The sequence below is a fragment of the Phyllostomus discolor genome, chromosome 13 (assembly GCF_004126475.2).
Source record: "Phyllostomus discolor isolate MPI-MPIP mPhyDis1 chromosome 13, mPhyDis1.pri.v3, whole genome shotgun sequence".
Lineage (NCBI taxonomy): Eukaryota > Metazoa > Chordata > Mammalia > Chiroptera > Phyllostomidae > Phyllostomus > Phyllostomus discolor.
This window is the reverse complement of record NC_040915.2, coordinates 33,381,534-33,406,451: the sequence shown is the minus strand read 5'-3', so window position 1 is coordinate 33,406,451 and position 24,918 is coordinate 33,381,534. Positions and strand designations below refer to the sequence as shown.

The 24,918-nt window shown below is 43.2% G+C and overlaps 1 protein-coding gene across 3 annotated transcripts; it reads right to left on the bottom strand.

Moving 5' to 3' along the window:
- Window positions 1-1,293: 1,293 nt before the first annotated feature.
- RARS1 (arginyl-tRNA synthetase 1) lies at window positions 1,294-24,376 on the bottom strand. 3 transcript variants are annotated; one of them, XM_028528732.2, is made up of 15 exons: window positions 24,261-24,376; window positions 22,872-23,006; window positions 19,636-19,824; window positions 18,364-18,472; window positions 17,722-17,822; window positions 17,006-17,127; window positions 15,611-15,731; window positions 13,471-13,600; window positions 12,402-12,506; window positions 10,075-10,253; window positions 9,439-9,548; window positions 6,600-6,705; window positions 4,042-4,214; window positions 3,663-3,910; window positions 1,294-2,360 (listed from the first exon to the last, which is right to left on the bottom strand). In XM_028528732.2, the coding sequence occupies exons 1-15, from the start codon at window positions 24,303-24,305 to the stop codon at window positions 2,251-2,253; spliced, it is 1,983 nt and encodes a 660-aa protein (XP_028384533.1). In that variant the 5' UTR covers window positions 24,306-24,376; the 3' UTR covers window positions 1,294-2,250. The 3 variants fall into 3 exon arrangements, with proteins under 3 accessions (XP_028384533.1, XP_035870787.1, XP_035870788.1); XM_036014894.1 differs by having other exon boundaries at window positions 9,439-9,552; window positions 10,079-10,253; XM_036014895.1 differs by lacking the exon at window positions 22,872-23,006 and having other exon boundaries at window positions 24,261-24,344.
- Between the last annotated feature and the right edge of the window lie 542 nt (window positions 24,377-24,918).

The window sequence follows — 24,918 nt, the reverse complement described above, 5'->3', positions numbered from 1 at the left end:
GCTGCTATCTTCAAAGCCACTGTTGAGCTGGGGAGATGGAGACAGGTAAGTTAAAATGCCACAAAGCTCTCCATTCTTACCAAGATTCAGCTCTTTCTTCTTGATTATGTTTCCCTGGTCACTGCAAGTTTTCAGTTTCCAGAGTTCTGAAAAATTTGATTATGACAGATTTTGCCAGTTTTTTATTCCTTCTACGGAGGGGTAGCCTTTTGACATTCCTTACTCCACCAATTTTGCTGCTGTTTGGATATAAAAGATTTAAAGAGCAGTATAGGATAGTGTATCCAAAAAACTGTAGACATCACATATGTTCGAGCGTACATGAAACATTTGTAAAAACTGAAAAACTCCTGGCCTGGAAAGCAAGTCTCAACAATTTCCCTGAATTGAAACAATACATTTTAGAATTAGGCATGTGTATATTTTCCAACACTAGTGGGATTAAAATATAACTCAGTGATAAAAGACAATTGGAATCTGGCAGGCAGCCAGCTACTAAAGTGCGTGTCAGAATTATTGGATGTCAGGGCTGCGAGGCAGGGGCATTAGAAATGGTCTAGCCTGCCCCTCCCCTACCCCTGTACCAGGAGACCGACGGCCAAAGGTCACACAGGGAGCTGTTGGCTGGGCTCGGTCTGTGTCCCAGGACTCCCCACCCAACCTTGACTCGGGGCTGCCTCAAGCGTCCCCCACCCACTCGGGTCTGGTCTGCGGCTCTCCACTTGCCCCCAGTCCTACTCCCCCACCGAGAATTCCAGCTTTGTTTTCTGACAGTCTTTTATTTTCCCAAAGGTTGGCGCATTAAACACAGGCTAATCAGAGGTTTACTACCTCCTAAGGGAAAGTTTTTGGTATTAACTACATTACCTAATGATCCTTGTATTCCTATAATTTCTAGTAAGACAACGTTTCAAAGATGGAACCAGAGAGTATTGTCTCAGGAAGCCGAGAGACCGGTTTGTCGGTCTATGAAGTAATCAGAACCTTTAGTTCCACTCCCACGGAGTTTTATTATTTCCTTCCATTCCTCACTGAATGCTGTTTTGCACTCATAAGATTTCCTGGATCTTCTGACCCACGGACTCCGTAGTACAGGCAGACTGTCTCTTTGCGGCCGGCAGGCTAGGAAGAGGCTGCTCGGGCTCCCGGGTTTGTCAAAGGGAGCTGTGGTCTGATGTGGACACGCCAGACTTTACCTACCAGTCTGTTTGTAACCGGTACTATTGTCGTAACGCATTGAGATCATCTCTCAGGTTGTTTTGAGTTTGGAGATCCTTGGAAACAATGGAGAAATACCGTTCGTGTTTATTAAGCACTTGTTTCTCAAGGCACTGTGTTCACTGCTTCACACGGACTCCCCTTGCGGCCCTGTGTGGGCAGATTACATTAACTCCCGCCCCAGCCGTCAGCAGTAGCCCCGCCTCCGCTGACCCCCGTCACTGTCATCAAAAAGCTCTACCTTCTGTCCCACTGGAACTCGTTTCATGGAGTGAAATAATATACCAAGCTCAAAGAATGAATCTTGACTGATCTAAACAGATCATGGCAATCTTGTTCTTCTTTGCTTAGATATTCAAGTTTTCCCAGCTTCCTTGGCAACTAGAACTGGCACATGACCAATGGGATATCGAGTTAATCTGGAACTTTGGGGAAATTTCCAGTCTGCTAAATGTTCTTGCGCCTTCCCCTGAACCCAGGCCTATCACACTGCCAGTGCCGTCTTTTGCTAGATGCACAGAGCTTAGACTAGGGAGCTGGACAGGAATCCCAATTTTGTTCCTGAGCTATCCAGGGCGGGTTCCTTATTTCTGGGGACCCTCACTTTCGTCACTCGTTAAACAGGGATAAGCACATACGACAGAACGATGGAATAAGGACTAAATCGGACAATGAAGGCGTGAAAAGTTCAGGCGGCCTACAGTAGGGCTCAGTGAATGGGATTCCTTATCTAATTCAAATTAATAAAAACATCCCTGCCGTGCCAATAAACACTCTCACTGTGGCACACAGGCCCTAGGTTACTCCTCGTCTTCCACTAAGTCATACTGATTTAATGCTCAACGGAAATAAACATATTTGTAAACGTACTTTTTTTTCTTTTCAGGAGCCTAGTTGTTGGTGATAAAGAACCACATATTAAATAGATAGTTGACAAATTTCATTTACTTGCTTTTATATCCACATGATTGTAAAAAAGCAAACAGTGCTAATGGCCACTTCGGTGAAAACAGTGTTCGAATCTCGGACGGGTCACATTCTTTGGACGGGTTTTATGCCCAGGATGTCGAACCCCTTGGCCATGACAGCGGCCACTGCTTCGCACAGCAGCATGCGGCACATGTTCACCTTCAGTACTTTTCCTGGGAGGACAGAAAAAAGACAGTAATTAATTTGTTTTTCTTTTTCAAAATCATTATTAAAGGACCTATGTTACTTCTGGATTTTACTGAGAAGTAAAAAGCCCAACTCACAGATGTTTTGAGGCTTTAACCAGAATCACCTTTACTTTAAACTACAGAGACAATCCAAGAAATAAAGGTGTTTCTGCCCTGGCTGGCATGGCTCAGTGGATTGAGCGCCAGCCTGTGAACCAAAGGGTCACAGGTTCAATTCCCAGTCAGGGCACATGCCTGGGTTGTTGATCAGGTCTGGTCTCTAGTAGGGGCTGTGGGAGAGGCAATGACACACTGATGTTTCTTTCCCTATCTTTCTCCCTCCTTCTCTCTGTCTAAAATAAGTAAAAAAATCTTGAAGTCTATTTTTATCTGATAATAAAGACAACAGATACAAGGTTTGAAATGATCACAACTATAAATTTCATCTTGCCTTTTAAAATTCAGAGATCTTTCCCAGGCCTCAACTTCTTATGTAAGTATAAACTTTAATATCATGATAATGCTGAGATTCTCTTTCCTAATACAGTTTTAGTTCACAGGAACAACCCTCAGAAATACCCACTTGCCCTGTGACACATTAACTCAGTGTACTTCATTAACGTTGTACCATGACAGAGCAGAAAGCCTAGGGTAAAAACCAAATGTATCGCTTCCCCACCAAGGGTAGCTTCCCATCATCAGGAACCCGCAGGCTTGCCCTGGCACCCTTCGTCACCCTGCCAGTGCTGGAAGCGTCTTATCCCTAGCGAGTGCTCTCCCAGTTGTTCTCTTTGGAGCCTTACGGTGTTAGGCCATGTGCACGAGGGCGGGAGCACTGGTCTGTCTGGGAGTGGGAAGAATTCCATTAATACTTTTATCAGAGCTAGTTCAATTTTGTCTGTTATATATGATACGGATAACTGTGAAATTGTTTGGGGAAAAGGGAGAAGAGCAGTTCCATTAATAAAACACGTTCAGCCCTGGCTTGTATGGCTCAGTGGATTGAGTGCTGGCCTGAGAACCAAAGGGTTGCCAGTTCAATTCCCAGTCAGGGCACATGCCTGGGTTGCAGGCCAGGTTGCCAATATGGGGCGTGTGAGAGGCAACCACACACTGATGTTTCTCTCCCTTTCTTTCACCCTCCCTTCCCCTCTCTCTAAAGACAAATAAAATCTTTAAAAAACAACAACAACAACAACAAACAAGTTCAAAGCTACTCATACCCAATTCAAACAAACACCCCGCTGGTGCCCCGTCTGCCACGTAACCACTGGAGGCGCCACTCACCAGTCTGTCGATCTTTCTCTACACAGTAGCAGCTGTCGTAGAACTCAGTGAAAGTAGTCGCCAGCTCGTAGACATAATCACAGAGCGTGTGGAGAAACAGGTCGTCTAAAATCTTCTGCAGAATCTCAGGGAACCGTAAAATGCACCGGCCCAGTTTCCACTCCTTCTCATGGTCCAAAACGATCTTGGTCTCCCGAGCAGCTTTCTGGAGCATCTCTTCATCGATGTTGGCCAGGCGTGCGATGGACCTGGAAAACCACGCAGCAACCACCGTTCCTCTCCGTTAGGTGCTCCACAACACATAACGAGACGTGACCGGTATAAATGAAAAGCGATCATCATTCGATCGGAAATAGGACAGTGTTGTGCCCACAATTACCTGATTCTGGTGAAGGCGTACAACAAGTACGCGGCTGTGTTTCCTCTGTCGTCCAGCATTTTGTCAAAGGAGAAGATGTAGTCGTTCAACCGGTTGTGGGAAAGATCGGCGTATCTGATGCAGCCGTAAGCAACGGACGTCTGAGCAGCCTTCAACTCCTCTGCAGTCAAGACCTTACGGAAAAACAGAAACAAACCTCACAGCTCACTGCCCACTGTCTCTGTGCTGGTGTCTCACAGACAGAAGAGGAGGTTGGGAGCACCCTCTGGTGCGCCTTTGTCAGTACGCTGCAGAACAACGCGGGCCTATCTACGAAGAAAGTAATGAAAGTATAACTCATCAGCTACACATAACAAAGAACGTTTCTATAAGAAACTTGATTTGTACAATAAAATCTGAAAACTGAGGTCAAGTAATGAATGGAAATCAAAGCAGGATGTCAAGAGCAGGAGGAAGATCTCATGCACCGTTTTGCCAATATCTGGTCCCACACCGGAGCATTGTTTATAAGGCCACACACAGTAGTAAGGAAGGATTTCTGTTCTGGATGTGATTTGGTAGCTTGCAGTACACGAACCCTTCCACCAAAAGCAACTATTTAAAAGCTGGAAAAATTGCCCTGCCTGGTATGGCCCAGTGGGTTGGGCGTTGTCTCGCAAACCCACAGGTCGCCGGTTTGGTTCCCAGTCGAGGCACATGCCTGGGCTGTAGGCCAGGCTCCTGGCTGGGGGTGTACACGAGGTGCCCGACTGCTGTTTCTCTCGCACATCGGGGTTTCCCTCCCTCTCTTTCTCCCTCCCTTCACCTCTCTGTGAAATAAATAAATACGTAAATAGACAAAATCTTAACCAGAAAAAAGTAAGTGGTGGAAACATTATATGAAGCAACAATCTGAAGTCACCAGACAGCATCAACACAAGCAAAGCTTAGGGGGTCCATTCACCTTTGCGATAAGGGACACAAGCCAGTTGCACATCCATCTGGCACTCTCCCCGAGGGCGTTTTCCGAGTCCCTGCGTGCTGGGCTGGGCAGGACAGAACCCAGGCAGGAAAAAGGCGGTCTCGCTCGGGTAGGGCAGTGCAGAGACTGGGGCCGCCAAGGAAGTGAGGACAAAACCCCCAAGGAGGGGGAACCCAAGAAGAGTGAAAACCTCTGAACACAGAATCCTTCCCAATGGCCCAGTGGCTGCTACTGGAAGGCACACACGACTCCCAGAGCACCGAGCCGGAGAGAGCAAGCGCGTGGCTGAAGAGATGAAAAGACTTCAGCAGCTGTTTAGGTAAATGTCCTCGTGAGACCACGAGGGGCATATTTCAAGACTAAACACTCACCCTTTGAGTTAGGCTACACTGAAATAGTTCAGCCCTAACACAGTCTAACTGGAATTCTATACCCACACAATAAAAATATTATTCAAACCGAAAGTGATATAAGGATATTTTCAAACAAATGCTAACAAAATCTGTCACCAGCAGACTTTCACTACAAAAAATACTGAAAGAAGATCTTCGGGCCAAATGAAAATAATCATAGTTGGAAGTAAAAAACTGCAGGAAGGAATAAAGTACACAGGAATAAAAATGTCGATAAAAAGAAAAATGTTGCCAGTTTAAAACCAACACTTGGCAAAAACTTGGACAGGTCCTTCATAAAAGAAAATGTCTAAATGGCCAGTAAGCACACTCAAAGGCAATCACCATCACTCCGCACCGGGGAGATGCACGTGTTAACCGCAGTGAGAGCCTCTGCACACTCGTGAGCAAGGCTGTGATACAAGATGGACGAAACCAGGCGCTGATGGAGACACGGGGCAACTGGAACAACCATGTATTACTACTGGTGGGAGCTCCTTGGAAATTCTTTTTGAGATTTTATTTATTTATTTTCGGAGAGAGGGTAAGGGAGGAAGAAAGAAACATCAATGTGAGAGAAATACTGATCAGCTGCCTCCCATACACGCCCCGTCCAGGGACCGGACCTGCAACCCAGCCATGTGCCCTGACTGGGAATTGAACCGGCGACCTCTCGCTCTGTGGGAGGACGCCCAACCAACTGAGCCACACCAGCCAGGGCTCCTTGGAAATTTTTAATAAAGTGAAGCACAAGCCTACCCGTTGTGTTTCCTATTCTGACGGCTCATCAGTGGTGCCGGGTGGTAGGGGCTGGCCGCTATGCCTACTCTACAAACACTCCCAGGGAAAGGAGCTCAGCAGTCGGAGACGCTAATGCAGGCTGGAAACTCAGACTGCCTCAGTGCGCAATGGTCTCCCATCACTGGTTCAAGGCAGAGACAGGTAAACTGCCAAAAAAAAGCAGGGATACTATGCTATATTGACAAAGGAGAAGATGCCATTATTTTGTAAGAGCCAAGAACTGTATTTTCAAAATAAATGTTCAGCAATTCAACAAACTTACTGTGCAATAAAATCTGAGTAATGTAAGCCTGTGGTAAGTGGACTGAGTCCTTATAATCCTTCCCAGTGCCATCAATAAAACAAAAACAGAAACTCACCACACAATGCATGATACACAATATGTAAATAAGGCCTGGAATTACCTTGTCTCGTTCTTTTTCCTTCAACTTGTCCATGGATCGTTTCAACCCTTCTTCCAAAAGGTCTATGAGGCGCACTGTTTCACCTGAACGTGTTTTAAACTTCTTCCTAAAAAAATTTAATGAAATGTCTAACTAAATGGATTTTGAAAGAGACCTGACTTAGAAACCTTTAAAAATGGAGGCGTGACACTGGCCCACTTCAGTCTGCGACCAGGGGGCACGCGGAAAGAAAGAACAGGCGCCCTTCCAAGTGCCCCTCCTCCGGAGCCCTCAACGCGCAGCGCCCTCCACTCCAGGCCCCTAACGGCTTCTGCACGTGTCCACCGTTCATCCGCTCCCTGGACGGAAGAAACACGCCATCTGTTACTTTGTTCCTTTTCCTCAACACAAAGTTTGGCTTACTTATTTCACCTTCTTAGAAAAATTATTAGTAAGACACACTTTTGCTTCTAGAATTGTTTGGGAAGTAGGCAAATTCTTAACTGGAATCTCACTAGCCTTTCCCTATATACTAACCAACCCTGCATGCAGAGTATAATCAGCTGAAGAGCTTAAAAATCCTTCAAACAGAACGATGGTACAATGATGCACTCTTTTCTTTCTCGCATAAAGCCTACCAAAATGACTGTGGTACTTCCTATGAAAGCTGTATTTTCAGAAGTGCCTTAGAAAGGACATTCTTGTCCTTTGTCACAGAACTGAAACTCTTCCATTATCCCAGAAACACAGGAACTACTCCACGGCTTTCCACAAGAAAAGCCGTCCCCTCCTCAGGTGTCCAAGAACCTGCAAATCTTCTGTCTGATGAAATGATATCCGCCACAAAACTTAGCAAAGGGCTAAGTGAAGCCTTCTTTAACATCACTATTTTGCAAAAACTGTTTTGTTTTTTTCCATTACTCCCTACCTGTACCTGCCTGGAATTTTTGGTTTTTGTGTCTACTACTCTGACCAGTGAAGGGATGCATATCTGAATACCAAAAGAGCTTTCAAAAAATAAGCCTACCCCTGACCCGTGTGGCTCAGGCGCCAGCTGAAAAGCTAAAGGCCACCAGTTGATTCCTGGTCAGGGCACCTGCCTGGGTTGTGGGGTTGGTCCCCGGTTGGGTGCATACAAGAGGCAACTGATTGATGTTTCTCTTTCACATCGATGTGTCTCTCCCTCTCCCCCCACCCTTCCCTGTCCTAAAAATATAAATAAAATCTTAAAATAAAGAAAAGAAAAAAAAAAGGTGTATAAGGGGACTAAATGAGGATGGGAAAAATACAATAAAAACAAATTAATTAATTAAAAAAAAAAGAAAAAAGAAGCCTAACACCCATGTTAGACCCAAGCCAGGCCCTGCCCCTGGTGGGCCTGGCGCGGACACTTTAACATGCCCCACGGAGAGCTGCTCTGTCCCGCGAGCCCTCGCGGGCACTGCGGAGCCCCTGGGCAAGGCCGGGCCTGGCCAGCGCTCAGTGAACAGGCGTCCAAGGGACAGCGAGAAGGTGATTAAATAAAAGGGTAAATTATTTGTTGTAAAATATTTTAATGCAGAAAAATTTCAACAAAATATAGGTGGCAAAATCTGTGGGCATTTTAACGTAAATATTTAAAATGTGGTAGGCTGCCACTGGCTAACCATCGTTAAGACTGCTCTTCACTTTAATGGTCTTGGATGCCAGAATTATACGATGCTGAGAGTGCAGAAATATAAAACAACAACAAAAAATAAATCATCAACAAAATCCCATGGCCATCACGTAAGGAAGTTAAATGCTAAGATGTGAACATTGGTGATAAATATAAAAAACAAAAGCAAATTTGGTAATTTCACCTAACTGTAGGAATAACCATCTAAATGTCAGTCAACAAAGTCAACAGTTAGGAAACTAGATACAGTAAGCAACACTCCGCTCATTGGTCAGCTTTCCAGCACTTTCTTAACACCATGAACACCACAAGGACCCAAGGACTTCTGATGGCAAAAAAGTGCAGCTCTGCAGAAGATGCATACATTGGGGCTAAAAGTGTTCCCTGTTGATGCCAACAAGGTCTTTGATCTTAATGTAATCTCTGTCTATAATACTTTGACACGCCTAACCTGGCTTTTATATGTTTCATTAGGGCTTTTGCACATCAGCTAATTGGGCACCTGAGCTGGTTCCAGTGGTTTTCATAAGCCTTACTGTCTTTGTGTAATGGTAGTATTTGGGCTGTGTCACCAAATCTAAAATGCCAAAGATTTTAAAGACATACTGATTAAATAGCTAAGTAATCTGTATTGGATGTGAAATGTTAAAAATTTTGTGCCTTGGAATCGAAGAATACTGTGTATAAATAATTGCTTGTATTTATATTTAATTTCATAAAGGCTGAGCACAATGTGGGGAAGAACTTGATTACAGAAAAACGGAAAGTATGGCTATTGACATGCATGTCTCAATAAACTTAGTATTTTTGAGATGAGCATAAAAATGGAAGCTGTGAATCTTAAAACACAGACATTTGCAAAATGCTTGAAATACACTGTTGAATATTTGGTGTGAAATCTAAGAAGATACTGTGATAGAAGTTACAATTTAGATCTGTGGAAATGAAAACCCTCCTTAAATCTGTTAAGTCTACAGTTTGTTCTCCTTCAGCTCTGCACAGATCTCCCTAAATGGTTACGCTCTCTGGCAGTGACAAGACGGGAGTCCACAACAGCTCAGCTGATTCACCATTAGAGCATAAACAGACTAAACAAATTGTGGACTCTTAAAATTCTGATATGGTATCAGATGCAATGCGGCCTCATCCAAGGAAATTTAGGGGTCAGGCATGTCATTACCGCCTTAGACTTCCCGGACTTACTTGTCTTCCCCCAGCACCACACCGAACCCGGCATGAGACACTCGAGTGACTTGAGGGTCGTACCAACCCATCATCTGAGCAGCGGCAAATACCGTCTGGAGGTGCACAGACTGCAAAGAAACAGAACAGAACGCTACTTGGTAAACTTTCTAATTATAAAAAACGACTTAAAGCTTTTTTGTGCTTAAGGATAAAGATCTGTAAAATTCAAATCGCTCACAAATCTTGTACGGCAAGTATAATTTTAAAAGCTCTTTTTTATTCCCCATATGTGAGAAACAGTAAGAGCAGGACTGTTATACTTTCTACGTTCAAAAGTTTTTGAAGCAACTGAATTTAGGGCAGGTTCATGGGCTAAATTCAATTCAATTTCCTGTCACACAACCACCATCTCAGATAGGAATGGTCACTGAGGCTCAGAGAAGGAACACTGTTTCCAGCTTATGGGGACGAGCCAAATAGCTGGGACGTGTCCAAGTTGGACCAAATCCAAACCCCATTCTCTCCCACGTTACAACGCTCTTCCCGATTTTGGGGAAAATCTATAGTCCTCGAGTGCCAAATGCCACCAACCTCACCATACCATCTCACACGCAATCAGACAATGTAAGAACACAAACAAATCTACGAACTCACTTGTCCACTGTCCACCACATAGATAATCGCATCTGCTTTCTCCTCATACAGTCTCTGCTTAATCGCAGCCAGGTCGGATGTATCGTATGTGTAACCTCCATCTGATTTTACTATGGTTAAAGGTACGGAGCATCCTGGGACAAATACGATCTTTCTGCCATCATCCACTTGCACAAATCCTAGAAAAAGAATCTTCATTAATAACGTTAAAAGAACCCTGAAGAAATATAAATGCTGAGCCGTTACAGGAAATTTATTAGAGAGCTAGGACAGTACATGCTTCTTTTCTCTCCGTGACCTCTATGCCTTGGAAAACGGTGACCGTCCCGGCTGTCTGGGTGCCCAGGGTGCTTGCAGGGCACAGGGGAGCGACCCTGACCGTCTGCTGGACTCGCACTACACTTGGCTCCCAAACTCTTTGCAACACACCTCAATGGAGCCCGCCTGCCGAGCAGACACAGAACACCTAGATCCATGCCTTGTTTTCAAGCTGCAGCTACAGCCTCCCTCTGGGAGGGAGATGCAGTTTCTGTCATTGCCTCTCGAAATGTATTTGAAGAACATGGCAACAATAGCGACAGCTATATTTGAGTATTATAATGTGCCAAGTACTACGCCAAGTGTTATTCGACCTTCACAATAACTCTATGCAGTACATGCTATTATTTTTGCTTTTTTACAGGTTAGGAAACTGATGCTTGGTAAGGGCAGTATAAAAATGCAGTGTTTGGAGAATGTTTTTAATCTTATTAGCCATGTGACCTTGGGAAGTTACTAATTTCTCTGTGCCTCTTTTCTCATCGTTTAAAGAAATCTTAAAACTGTATTATCTTAAAAGTATGGCCTCCTTGGCCCCAGATTGTGATGGATAAATACCATTTCCCATTCAAGTAACCAGGCTTTCTTAGAGATATCAGATTAGTTGACTTCAGATATAAGGCAAAAATGTACAAAATAATCCTCAAATATCATATACCAGAAACCAAGTAAACTATCAAACACTATAGGATTCAGCAGGAAAAACAAAGAAAAAGAAAAAAAAAAAATGAAAGCTAATGTGAGGCAGTTACCACTAGCAAAAATTTGAGCATTGAAAAAATAATAAAGGCAAGTAACTGAAAATATAAAACATATTAACCTCATTTATAATAACACTAAGAACAACTAAGCTGTCATATCTGGAAGAGGCTAAGAAACTAATTTATTCTTCTGAAAATCGATACAGAAAAACGAAATCAAGCATTTTTACTATCTTATGTAAACTGTACATCAGGATAACCAAATGTGACAAAGTTCAGTACGGCAGTAGTTCCGGGTAACAAAGAAAGAAGGAATGACAGAATTTTCCAGCTGCTAGAACAGTCACGATCAATGGTTGCTAAAACCCTTGGCAGGGGGGGGGGGGGGGGGGGTGTGGAAGTCCAACAGGAAAATGTAATAGATCAGGTGACAACACCTGAACCCATTAACACATCCTAGCATCACAAAAAGAGCCCATCTGACATTGTTTGCACTCTTGCAAATAAACAAGAGACAAAACAAGAAAGAAAAGAGAACACAAACCAGATTCTAATCAAGCCTCTTTAGAAAACACAGGCAAAGGAATTATATTAACTAACACCATATGGAAAATTCTATAAAACAAACAGCGCACTTTCTTCAACAAAAGAAAAAAAGGGAGGGAAGGAAGAGATACCTATGGATTCACAGAACTTAAGATACATACTAAAAACTGTAATGTTCAGACTCTGAAAGAGAAACCCTCGTGATTAAAAAAGATTGTGAATCTATTTGGGATATTTAAACTCTGATGGGCCATTTAATAATACAAGAGATTATTTTTAATTTTCATGGAGTGATAAATGGTTCCATAATTTTGGATTGGGAGTAAGAGCCTGTTCACTTAGATACAAACCAAAGTCGTTATGGATGAAATGATGTATGATGTAAGTAGTGCAGAGACACAAGGTTGCCCAGTATTCATTACCGTTGAAGTTGGGTGACGAGTACATGGAGTTAGGGGGCACTGAATCTATCCATTTTTGCCTTTGTTTAAAAATGTCCATAATAAGCCTTGGCTGGAGTGGCTCAGTGGACTGAGCGCCGGCCTGTGAACTAAAAGGCCGCTGGTTCAATCCCCAGCCATGGCATGTGCCTGGTTTGCAGGCCAGGTCCCTAGCTGCGGGCATGAGAGAGGCATCTGATCATCTCTTGCACATTGATGTTTCTCCCCCTCTCTTTCTCCTGTCCTTCCTCTCTCTCTAAAAATAAATAAACAAAATCTTTGAAAAACAATTTCCATAATAAGAGTTAAAAAGAGTGCCTACCTTTATCTTCAAATTCCTTTACGACATCATTCATCCTATCTTGATAGAAGGACTCTCCCCTCTCTATTAAAGATATGTCCAATGCATCGTAGATTTTGTTAAACTCTAGGGAAAAAAGTCACCGGGTGAAGAAAATGGTTAAGAACTTAAACAAACAAACAGCTTACATTAAAAAATTTTATTATGTAGTTGCAATATTTGGAAGGAAGAAAATAATATTTAAGAAATGTATGCTACAGAATATGACATATACACTGCCATTTTGAAAATGTGGAAAGAATATGGAACATATCAAAATATTAACAGAAAATAATTTTATTTTTCCTGTCTGCATTTACATATTTTCCCTGAAAACAGCATGTATTTCCTGTGTAACTTTTATTTTTTTTTAAATGTGAGAAAAAAGAAACAAAAGCTTTTCTTATTTGAGGATCAAATATTTACTAAGTTTTTTGACAGTTTTTCCTGATGTGCACCATTTACCTGTCTGTCTAGCTAGGCAACTGTGACAAAACACTACCCCCCGCAGCGTCATAAAACATTTTACTGCCTAACGCTTTAAAACAGCCAGCATTAGCCTTCTTTTTCGAAGATCTACTGGCTGTTCTTGTCCTTTTATTCTTCAAAGTGACCTTTCCAATTACCGTCAGGTCTGAAAACTTGGAATTGTCTTCAATGACAAATGCATTTGAATGAGTAGGGGGCTCTGCACGACACTCCACCCAGACGCTCTGTTACATCTGCTGTGTATTTCGCACCATTTCGGTCCTGCACATCTCTACAGATCTATTCCTAAGTGGCTTTACTTGCTACTGAAATTGGATCTTTTCTTTTTCTTTTCCACGTTCTTTCCTAATTTTGACTGACTTTTGAGAAAATTAAATTTGCAACTGCTTCTCACAATAAACTTTCTTAACAGTTGTTTCAGTTTCAGAAAATTTTGAAGAAAAAGTCCACTTGCTAGTCCTTGAGAGTTTACCGTGTCAGTTAAGGTCAACTCTGTGTAATAACTCATGGGCACTACATGCAATAGTCCTTTCTGATGAAGGAACAAAATCTAGAAACCCACCTTGGCGGGAGACGTCACAGATAAGCTTCCAAGCCTTTATGATATCTGGGTCTTTACTCTGCAGCAGAACCACGCACTGGTACGCTCGCTTCTTAAACTCCTCCTCAGTATCAAATCTCTTCTTGGATTCCTAGGTTCAAGAAGAGAAAACTAAGCTTTATAAAAAGAGCTGACTCCGTATTTTAGATTAAGAATTTGTCCATTTGTTAAAAAACAAACAAAATTCATCACAATGCCAAAGAGGGAGGAAGTGAAAACTTAAAACACCAGAACACGTGCTCTAGCTCAATGGTCAGGGGTCGTTACAAATGCACGTGCCAAAGAACGTGCGTGCGTATTATTTCTTTTGAAATAATTTTTCTTGAAACACAAAATTCTAACCACTGTGATACCTCCACTTTTCTAATTCACAAAAGCCCGCTCGCACCAGTGCTCCCGTCTGTTCCAGAAGAACAACAAGTAACAGACAACAGGCAGTGCTGATTTTTCTGGGCTCTAGTTCCTATTCCAGATACAGTCCTGGGGGAAGAATTATTTGTCATTACAAATAAAATGGTTTTCACTGTTTTATTTCTATTTTGAACGCAACATGTTTACTGTAAAAAAATGTGTATATATAACAACAACATGCTGCTACATAATTTCAGATATTTCTTTGCAAATACACACCAACGTACTTTAACAAAACCTGGCAATACATGACTTTCCTTTCACTGTGGTTTTAAAATTTAGCAACGTATTATAAACATCTTGCACTAATAGATTTGCCTCATTATACTCAGAGCACAGAATTCCAACAGCTAATTATAACATTAGAGCATTAGTTATTTTTATTTGTTTGATGATATCAGTAAATATTCTGGTTGCTTTAAAAATTTTTTTGAAGATTTTATTTATTTATTTTTAGAGAGGGGAGAAAGAGGAAGAAAGAGGGGGAGAGAAACATCAATGGGTGGTTGCCTCTCCCGTTGCCCCTAATGGGGACCTGGCCCACAACCCAGGCATGTGCCCTGACTGGGAATCCAACTGGTGACCCTTTGGTTTGCAGGCCGGCACTCAATCCACTGAGCCACACCAGCCAGGGCTGTTTCCAAGTTTCTCATTAGAAAATATTTACCAAAAGACAAAAATATCCCCACCCCAGAAATGTTTACGTTTTAATGTAATAATCCTATTCTTAGGAAGTTGTCTATCATAAGAAAATCATTATAAAAAGGAAAAAAACCTATAAGTACAACATCATTCACTAAGTAAGAGCCCCCAAAATTGGGGAAAAATAAACAACAGGTTAATATAAACTTTGGTACACCAATACCACAAAATCCAAGCAGCTGTACACCCAGTAACATGGAAGGGTTTATAATAGCCCCGGCTGGTGTGGCTCAGTGGGTTAGGCATTATCCTGAAAACTGAAAGGTCACCGGTTTGATTCCTGGTTAGAGCACATGCCGGGGCTGTTGGCCAGGTCACTGGCTGGGGGAGTGAGAGAAGCAACTTATCAATGATTCTCTCATACATCAAGGTTTCTCTGCCTCTTTCCCCTTCCCTTCCCCTCTCTCTAAAACTAAGTAACAGAAAGAAAGAGTTTTCATTTTCAAAATATATAAAATTAAGAGGAAAACAACAGCATCAAAAGCATTTTAGGCCCAGCTAGTGTGGCTCAGTGGGTTGAGTGCTGGTCTGAGAACCAAAAGGTCACCAGTTCAATTCCCAGTCAGGGCATGTGCCTGGGTGGAGGGCCAGGTCCCCAGCTGGGGGCATGTGAGAGGCAACCGATAACATCGATGTTTCTCTCCCTCTTTCTTCCTCCCTTCCCCTCTCTCTAGAAATGAATAAAAGCTTAAATAACATGCTTAAAAGAAAACATTTTAAATACTAGGAAGGGATAGAAAAAAGTTTAAATATTAAAATATATTTAGGTTAACAAACCCCTAAACTCACTTAACAACAGGTAATGTGGTAGGATTTAATCTTTTCCATACACCAACACAAAAGCAAATGTATTAAAGGGGTGGGGAGTTTTACAACTTTTATTTAGACCCACAGTAGCTTCAAACACTATTCTGAACTCTCTAGGGAAAGTAAATAGTTACAATGAATGGTAAATACACAAATAATATAACAACAACTGGTATCAAACCTTATAAAAGGCCTGAAGATCCCCAATAGGAGGCGAAACTGTTAAGTAGTCTGGAAATTTATCTTGCAGGTGAGCGATGAGCATGCCAAACTGGGTCCCCCAATCTCCTAGGTGGTTTAATCTAAAACCAATCAGAAAACATGAAATAATTTAAAAACGATAAGCACGATTAATTTAGGGGAATGATATTCCATTAGCAACCACCCACATTTAGGTGCCGGCACATCGCACTGTTTATTCACTTGGTTCTCCAACGGTCTGTGAGCTCTGCGAGAGTCAGAGACCACGCCTGCTGTCTTTACCAACGCACCGTGCTTTGCCATGTGCAACGCACGTTTTGTGCAAATTTTTGAAGGGAAAATAAGGACATGCATTATACAATGGTATAATGACTACATACTATGGGTATAAATAATCCTATGTATGTGTTCAAACACGTGTGTGCTCATTTACACGGGAGCACATTCTACACGGCAAGATGTGGTACATCCGGTAACACAGGCTGCACAAACCAGGCCTCCAGGATTTGTTAAATGAATGAAGTTTCTATCAACCGACTGTGATCTTTTTATTGTGCAGTTAACTGGGACAATGACAGCTGAGCCAATGTTGGTCATTACCACAATTTTGTGAAAATTTAACTTTTCAACCAATTATCTCTGTAATTTATACTGCAGTTCTCAAGTATCAATGGACAAAATTCTATGAAATATGTCAATTCAACCACTTTGCATCCCTTACTGCTCTTAATTAATCTCAGATCACCAGATCACCTCTTAACTGGATTATTACAATAGACTTCTAACCCATTAACCATGGTTCTCCCTTCTTTGCCTGGCTTATTTACAGAAGCCAGAGTGATCTGCAATTAGATTACAGACTAATTATTGTGCCCTGCTTAACTGGGTTTCATGGAAGTCACATTTTTGACAAATTGAAGGTAAGACCCTCCATCAGCAAAAATAATTATGACTCACTTTTACTGTGGTGGTCCTTAGCGGAACCTGGAGACTACAAACCCAGACTCTCCAGCAGCTCCCCATTACACTACGGGATAAAACCACAACTTCTACCACGGCCTACAAGGCCCAGCAAAACCTGTCCCTTGCCAGCCTCTCCCCGTACCAGAGTATAAACACCTGGCATGCAGGAGGTACTCAAGAAATATTTGTGGAATGAATGGCAGGGGGGTAATTTTTTTTCCTTGGTTCCACCCCCAGAGAACCTAAAAAGTTATTAGTTCAGAGGAGAGGCCCAGGACACAATTTATTTAAAAAAACCCACTGGATGATCAGAGGCAAAACCACACTCACGAATCACTGACTTAGTCAAAGATTCTTTCTCAAGAGACACTCATTGTTTTCTACTGAGCTCTCCAAAGGCAAGAGCACACACCTTAGCACATCGTATCCTGCAAATTCAAAGAGGCGGCACATGCTCTCTCCTATGATGGTTGACCTGAGATGGCCCACATGCATCTCTTTAGCTATGTTGGGAGAAGAAAAGTCCACTACGACCTAGGATAGAAAGTAAAAAGGAAGATTTTTATAGACAATGATGTTGCACTATAATTATGTAATGTGATAAATATAGCTACAGAGGCAATCATATTACATGTAAATAAATCAAAATAACATGTTATACACCTTAAAATTACACAATGTAATTTATATGTCAACTATATGCAATAAAGAGATTTTTAAAAGGGACATAAACATTTTATTCTGCTAACACATTCATTAATAACATATATAATAATAATCCCAGACTTAAATAGTAGCTTGTCTTGTAATACAACTGCATTAAGTCTTCTGATGAATCTATCTGTCCATCATCAATTGAAAAAGAATCAGATTCGTTTATACAAATTATCTATGCTCTATTTCAGCAATATTTCCAAAACATTAGCTGGCTGCCTCAAATGCCCTCTGAAACAAAGTGCAGAGAAAAACCACATCACAAGCGAGCTCCAGGAAGACGGCTACACCGCAGCTATGCTCATAACCTCAAATGTTAATGATTAAATCTCAACACGAGATGTGAAAGCCCCAGTGATAGCACTTCTCATATAGTTTTAAGTATCGGTCTATCAATTAGAAGTGTACATATACCTTTTTGTGCTCTCCAAGGGCAGGCAGTCGAACACCATTCACCAGGAGATTGGTCAACTGTTTTGATATGAAGTCCTTCTGCAAGTGGACATTAATAAAACCTAATGAACAGTACAGGGGAGAAAAAGATCAGATGGCCCCCATCTTTAAGGACCGTTCTCCCCAAAGACTTTCCCCACTTTTCTCACGCTGGCCCCTGGCGCTGACCTGGCTCGGGCAGCACTCTTTGGGATCCCGACACCCCCTGGGGCCTCGCCTTGAGCCCTGCTGGCACCCCCGTTCCCGCACTGACCTCAACCCTGACCGCTCTCCTGAAAGCTCACTTGATTCAGGGCCCCTTCACTCCCAGCAAGTGATCTGTTCATCTCTTACCAGAAAACAGGCACAGACTTATCTGTCATGACCTATCTTTTTGCTGATGGAAAAACTCAGTCAAAAAGAAGCAGAGTAACTCAGCTAAGATCAGGCAGCTAAGTCTAGACTAAAACTTCACTTTCCTAACTCTCAATCCAAGGTGCTTTCACCGTCTTGTTCAGTATAGAAGTCTTAACCCTGCATTTATATTTAAAAATGGTTTTCATTTTTATTTCAAAAAGGATTCAGCATCAATACAACTGCTTAAGAAGGGTAACATTGTCATACCAGGACCAGCAATTTCAACTTTTTCAATACAGTCATTGTCTGGGAGGTGTTTGGTAATGTTTTCAGCAATTTCTCTTGGATTAACTCTCTGTTCCTTGGTTTTGAGCATCTATAATACAACACAGAAAATTCATTACACAGCAGGTTTCAGCAAGTGACTAAGAAATGCACGCTGACAAAGCACTAGATGCATTTGACGCAGACCAACAAAACACAGAGGCAGGTAAGTCCAATGACTTGTAAGTGGATGGATTAAAGAATCAAGCATCGCCCTGGCTGGTGTGGCTCAGTTAATTAAGCTCCAGCCTACAATCCACAGGGTTGCCGGTTCAATTCGCAGTCAGGGCACATGCCTAGGTTGCCAGCCAGGTCCCCAATAGGGGGCATATAAGAGGCAACCACACACTGATGTTTCTCTTCCTCTCTTTCTTCCCCTAACCCTTCCCCTCTAAAAATAAATAAAATCTTTTTTTTTAAGAAAAGCATGAAGCATCAACAGTCTCAAGAATACAGAAGTGCCAAAACCACGTGATATCCATTTCAAAATGAATTGCCACGCATACCTGTAACCTTTTAATGAAGACAGAATAAAGTTTTTAGTTCTTACACTTATTTCCAATGTATTTACATTTCTAACTTTCAAACCATGAAAGTGTGCAATACACAGACTTGGGTAATAACAAGCACCCTTATAAACTTAAATCCAATGAAGACACATAAAAATTATCTGGGAAGAAAATCCGGACTTTGATTAACTCTTTCTATTTAACAACCAAAAAAGCAAGCAAAGCCCCAAAGCAGGGCAATTAACCCCAAACACATTAGACAACGTAGCTGTTAAAAACAGGGAATTCTGACTGAAAATGAAATACAACAGCCCATCTCAAAGACACCACAGTTGCATCAAATGTGTGATGAAAATGCTGGTGTTGGCACATGGCTAACTTTTCATCCCCGACCCTGCAACGCACACCAACAACAGGCCACAACCCCAGACACACAGGGGAAGTACGGAAACAAGGCAGTGCCAGTACCAACTGCTGCCCTGAACTACCGATAACACACGGAAAACCTAACGGACCTTTCAGGTCTGTGCCCTTTAAAAATTAAACACATACATTCCCTTTGCTCAGGTTCTCCAGCATTGTGGAAAATGTTCTTTTTACTGAGGATATATAATAATTTGCTACAAATTACGTAGATGGCAAATATGATGATGATGTGCAGGAAAACCAAATCACGACGAAGAGTGCTTCAGAATAAGGCAGTCACCTGAGAGATGCCCATAGCGCTGTTGCACTGATAGTCCCCAAACTTGGGCTGCTGACTGGGCGTCACTATGAGCGGAGGGTTGTCCAAATCGGGATACGCGGCCCTGATGGCACAGCCAAAGATCTCTTGCAGGCGGCTGTTGATGTTAATCATGTTTTTAGTTGGTTTGCTCCTTTCGGCTTGAAGACTCTGTAAGAAGAGAGTAAAAATATCTCAATAAAATATTAAATTATCATATAAAAATTTCCCAAACACTTTGAAAGAACTTTCAATGTCCTGAGAAGAACCAAAAAGTAACACACACACCCCCCCAGTTCAAGGCTCTCACATCTGGGGCATGCCGAGGAAAGTCACAGGTCACGTCCGTGCCCCCGCAGGGGAGACACGCGTGGGAAAAGCCCCAAGTTTCCTTCTTTAGTTACGTTATCAGAACACGGACCGGAAGTAGGGAGTACAGAGGGCTGACTAAATCATCTTCTTAGCTTCTCTGACGTTCTGAAAAAACAGTATAACATTTGATATATATATATATATATATATATATTTCAAATGTTGAAAACCCTATGTACAAAAACTAGGCAAAAAACCTTGTAAAGTACATAACTATCTAACTACTATGCTGTACACCTGAAACTAATACATTATATTGAATGTAAACTGTAATTGAAAAATAAAATTTAAAAAAAAGTAAAAAAAATGTATTCACATGTTCTCTTCATTAAAATGTTGATCTCTTCCAGGCATGAAATGTATTTATCTGATAGGCTGTTTTATCTTACCGTTTCCTGTGAAGTGGAACACACTGTTTAAGACAGAGAGCAATCAGCCACCTCTACTATTACTACACTTACCATACCTTCTCAAAATGATGTGCCTCGCTCACCAGACTTCCGGAGGTAGGAAAAGTGCTTATTTGTGGCTGTATCCCTGGCCCCCCTGCACTGTACCTGCCAGGCAGCAGGTCAAGAAATGGTGACTGAACGTATGTGCTTGTAATGGACTCCAAACAAAAATGTCACTCACACACTAATCAGAATTTTATGTCAACGCAAATGGCAATGATGGCAACATCAGTGGCAACGATAATAAAAGCTATTATTAGAGTAGCACTGTGTGCTACTGTACACATTATCTTACTTTATCTACACAACAGAACTGAGTCACCATCACCGCCACTTCCGTGTGGGCTCGAAGGGGCTCGAGATTAAGGAAGTTGCCACAATTAACAGAGGAGAAGTGGCAAAGTGCAGGTTCAAACTCAGTCCTACTGGAGTGCAGAGTCCCAGTTCTACACTTGACCTAATTACCCCCTCAACCATCCGGATTTAAGTTTTTAGTTAATCAGTAACTGATCCACTCTGTGATAACACTCAAAAAAGGGGGGAGATTTGCTTTGTACAATCTAAGGATTCCCAACAGCAAATATTAAAGTTATTTAGATAGGATCCTAAAACCCAAAGCCTACTACAAATACAGCTTAATCTTTGTGTTGTTAAAGAACAGGGGTACTGGTATACATGCACATATTCTTTTTGGTGTATATGTATTTCTGAACACACATATGGGAATCCATCTACCATGCAATTTAGTATTTGATTAAAATGTAATCCTTTTTCCCCAAGCCGTTTCACCTGTGCAAGCTTCTTCTCTCCCGAAACAGTAAAAAGCTCCACGAGGTTAAGAAATACTACATATGACACGAGCATGTCCACTATAACTCAACACCTCACATTTTGCCGAAAATTGTATCATAAAAATAACAGAGCTGATGAGAAAATCAGCATCAGAAGCAGATCACTCAAAACCTATATGACTCCGTGAAAGAGCACTATCACCATGGCAACCTTAGCATCATCACTGTTAGAGAGGTGTCTGTAATTCCTCCTGAGTACTAAATAAACAGGAGACTACCTTTAAAAGCGATATGGATAGACAGGTCAACGGAAGGGGGATTGGAAGAGCTGAAGCTGCTGAGTTACTGAAGACAAAGGCAAAACACCCAAGACAAACCGTCCAGTGAGTGTTCCTAAGCCAGACAACGTGGCCAGAGTGAGCCAGGAGCAGGGGGTGGGGGAATGGGCATCCCACATTGTTATTTTTTTCCGTCTGTGGCTTGCTATTTTCTGTTGTGTTTGTGTGCCTGGGGTTCAGCTCAGGCGCCGTTACTCAGGGGGCCAAAGTATTTGTGGAACAACCAATGTGCCTTCCACATGACACTCCCCTCTTAAAACCCGAGAGCTAATTTGTACTATGGACACGCATATTTGAATGCACTACACTTCCTTTTGTCTCTTTCATGTAGCCACTTGCATATACTAGGCATTTAATAATCCCTTTGAACGGAAATAAACAGAATAGACAAATGAGTATAAATAAGTGCAAATGAATGAGGTAATCAAAAACATTAAGACATCTGGGGGAGATTCCATGGGAAAGAAATTTTGTGGTTTCAGCAGACTCGAAGACAAAGCTGCCTGGGGTAGAGCAGACCACACACAGGCAATGACGAAGAGCTCAGGGGAGTGGGGCAGCCGGAGAGTACGAGGGGCAAACGGGACCCGAGCCCGTGCGGCCTGGCTGGGAGCAGGGCACACACTGGAGGGCAACCATGGAGTCAGACAACCCCCAGGGTGTGTCATCGGTGGGCCCCAAGGCAGGTCGAGCCATGAAACCCCAGCTAAAGCCAACTCCATTTATTGACAAAACAGGCAGCACTCTTAGAGCATGAAGCCATCAAACAACAAACATGGCACAGGCGACCTGGGGAAAAATTGTTCTGAAATATTCACTGGAAAAAGAACTCAACCACTATGACACTATAAATTAGAAAAATAAGACTGTAAGATAACCAGCTTGGGCAGAGGAGGAGTGGGGGTGTATTTTGAAACATTTCCCTTTGAATGATGCACTTATTTAAACTTCAAAAGATATATTTTTAATAAAAGGCACAGGCATAAACTGTTGAAAGAAATGTCCCAACATACTTGAAGCTAACTTCACGCTGGCCGAACATGTGGTATGTCGGAACATTCCAAAGGGGGGGGGGGGCAAGTCGGCCCCGACTCCTCCATTACTTGCACCAACAACTTAGTGCTCACTTATCTAAGGCGGGAGAAAGAACAGGGTTCCTTTACTCCTTCCCCAAACTCCTCAGGGTAAACTTTCTCAGTAACAAGGGGTTTTTTAAAGATACAAGAATTCAAAGTGTAGCATGAAACCAGCACCACCGGACTCACCCTTCGAAGGATATTCAGTCGATACTTTAACTTTAAACTTTCTTCCCGCAACTGCTCCAGATCTGGAGAAGTGACTAAACAGCCGCCGGTTTTCAACTGATCGATTTCAAGAGTCAGAGATTTAATCTCTTTTTCCTGTGAAAGAAAAGACACTCGGTTTGTTCCAGCATGGCTGACGACTTCCGTGATGTAATCAACTGCACGGTGAACTTCCGCCACACCCCTCTGCACCAGGGCGTGACACAGAGGACAGGGAGGAAGGGCTTTCCCTTTGATAAGTTGTGACTTTCCTTCCTCAGGGTCTTTGATGGCATTAGCAGATGACCCTCGACAAGATGAAGACATCGAGTGTGTCGGGAGAGAGGGATGGGAGTGTTAACCACACAAGGGGGTAAGCCTCATATCCCTCGTTTCTTTCTTTGGCTCAAGTGTTTTGCCTTTTGCCCTTTTGAGGACAAAATGACTTTCCCAATTTTTTCCCTCTTTGTTCCCTCTAGTGCCTGAGGTCCTAGACCAGGCTTTTTTACTCTAATACCTAAAATTAAAGACATGCCAATTCAGAAGTAAGTAAAGCGTCTAACCTAACCGCATTACTTAGGGAGAGAGGCCTCACTTGGAATTTCAGAATGTTTACCAGCACCTAACCACAACCGCAAAACAAACAAAAAACAGGTGCCACGAATAAGTACACATTAGCTGACCTAAACACTTCAGAAACTGCATCTGTAATTCTTACCACACCCCAGCGGAAAGGTGCTTATATCCCGGCACTGACAAAGGACATATGCTTAGAGCAGTAAAGGACTTGCCAATTTACTCGACCAACTGGACTTTGGCTGCTGCCTGACTACTTTAGAGCACTTCCCTTCCTCTCAGCCCTCCCACTATCGCAAGCTGTGAGTGTGGAGGCAGAGAGCAAACTCCTGTTTGATGATGAATCCACTTTCCGTGGGCTTTCTAAAATTCCTCTTGCTTCGTATCATGGACATACAGGTGGCTGAGCTGCAAATCAGAGCGCAGGGTTCCTGCTCTTATCCCCTTCGCTCGTTGCCTGTCCCCGGCCCTCCCCGGCAAGAGGCCACGTGTGCGCTGGGAGGGAGGGACAGTGAGGAGTGGCTGTAACGAACTCCTTAGGCTCCAGCCCCGAGAGGGCGGGACCCGCCGCTCCGCAGAACCTCGCTGTCACCCGGGCCCTGAAACGATGGGTCCTCTCCATCCCATCCCCGGATGGGCGTTCACTTCCGAGGCAGCGCAGGCCCGGGACTCGGGACCCCGCCACTCGCGTCGGAGAGGGACAGGGCGGCCGCCGCCTCGTGGCCGCCGCTCTGGCGGAAGCTGGGGCCAGATTCCTCCCCTCCAAGCACTTTCACTGGCCTCAAGCGGACCCACCTGCTGCAGCAGCCGGGAGGACCACTGAGCCACCAAGGGGTCCATCCTTCTGTCAGCGGCTCGGGCAACAAGTAGCCGGAAGCGGAAACGGCCAGCACTGCCCGGAAGCGGAAGTTCTCGCCTCCCGTGGTCTGGAGGCTCAGCGGGTGCGGCCGTCTCTGCTGCCCCCTGGCGGGACCCAGGGTGCACTGCGTGGAGAACCCACAGGGGAGACGGCCTGGATGAGTGTGGGCGCTCCTGGGTTCCGCTTTCGGGGGAGGGCGGAGGGGAATGGGACCACAGCTGCTCCGGGCTAGGACTGACTTGCACAGTCTTTTACCTACTGCCTCTGTCTCTCAAAGGCTTCAGTTCACCCCTCTGTGAAATGGGCGCGTAACTTACAAAATCTGTGTATGTATTCAACAAGCATTTACTCTGCACTGCAAAGTGCCAGACACTATTCCAGGCGCTGGAAACGAGTCAGACCAGGTCCGGGGCTCTCATGTAGGCTACGCTCTGGAGTGAAGAGATACACTAGACAAAAAAGTAAATATCAGAGTCAAGGAAGTCCTCCCTGAGTGCGTGGCATTAGGAGTTAAAAGAACAGCTACGCTGGGATGTAAATTCCCAGGACTGGGGCCTTAACTCTATTTCTTGCTCACTTTTCCCTATAGCCCCA

Coding starts and splice junctions, on each gene's coding strand:
- RARS1 (XM_028528732.2), bottom strand. CDS start 24,305: ATGGACCCCTTGGTGGCTCAGTGGTCCTCCCGGCTGCTGCAGCAG. Junction 12,507..13,470: donor CTGTGACGTCTCCCGCCAAG/GTGGGTTTCTAG, acceptor TTTTTTCCCTAG/AGTTTAACAAAATCTACGAT. Junction 4,215..6,599: donor AGGAAAAAGAACGAGACAAG/GTAATTCCAGGC, acceptor TTTTTCCGTAAG/GTCTTGACTGCAGAGGAGTT.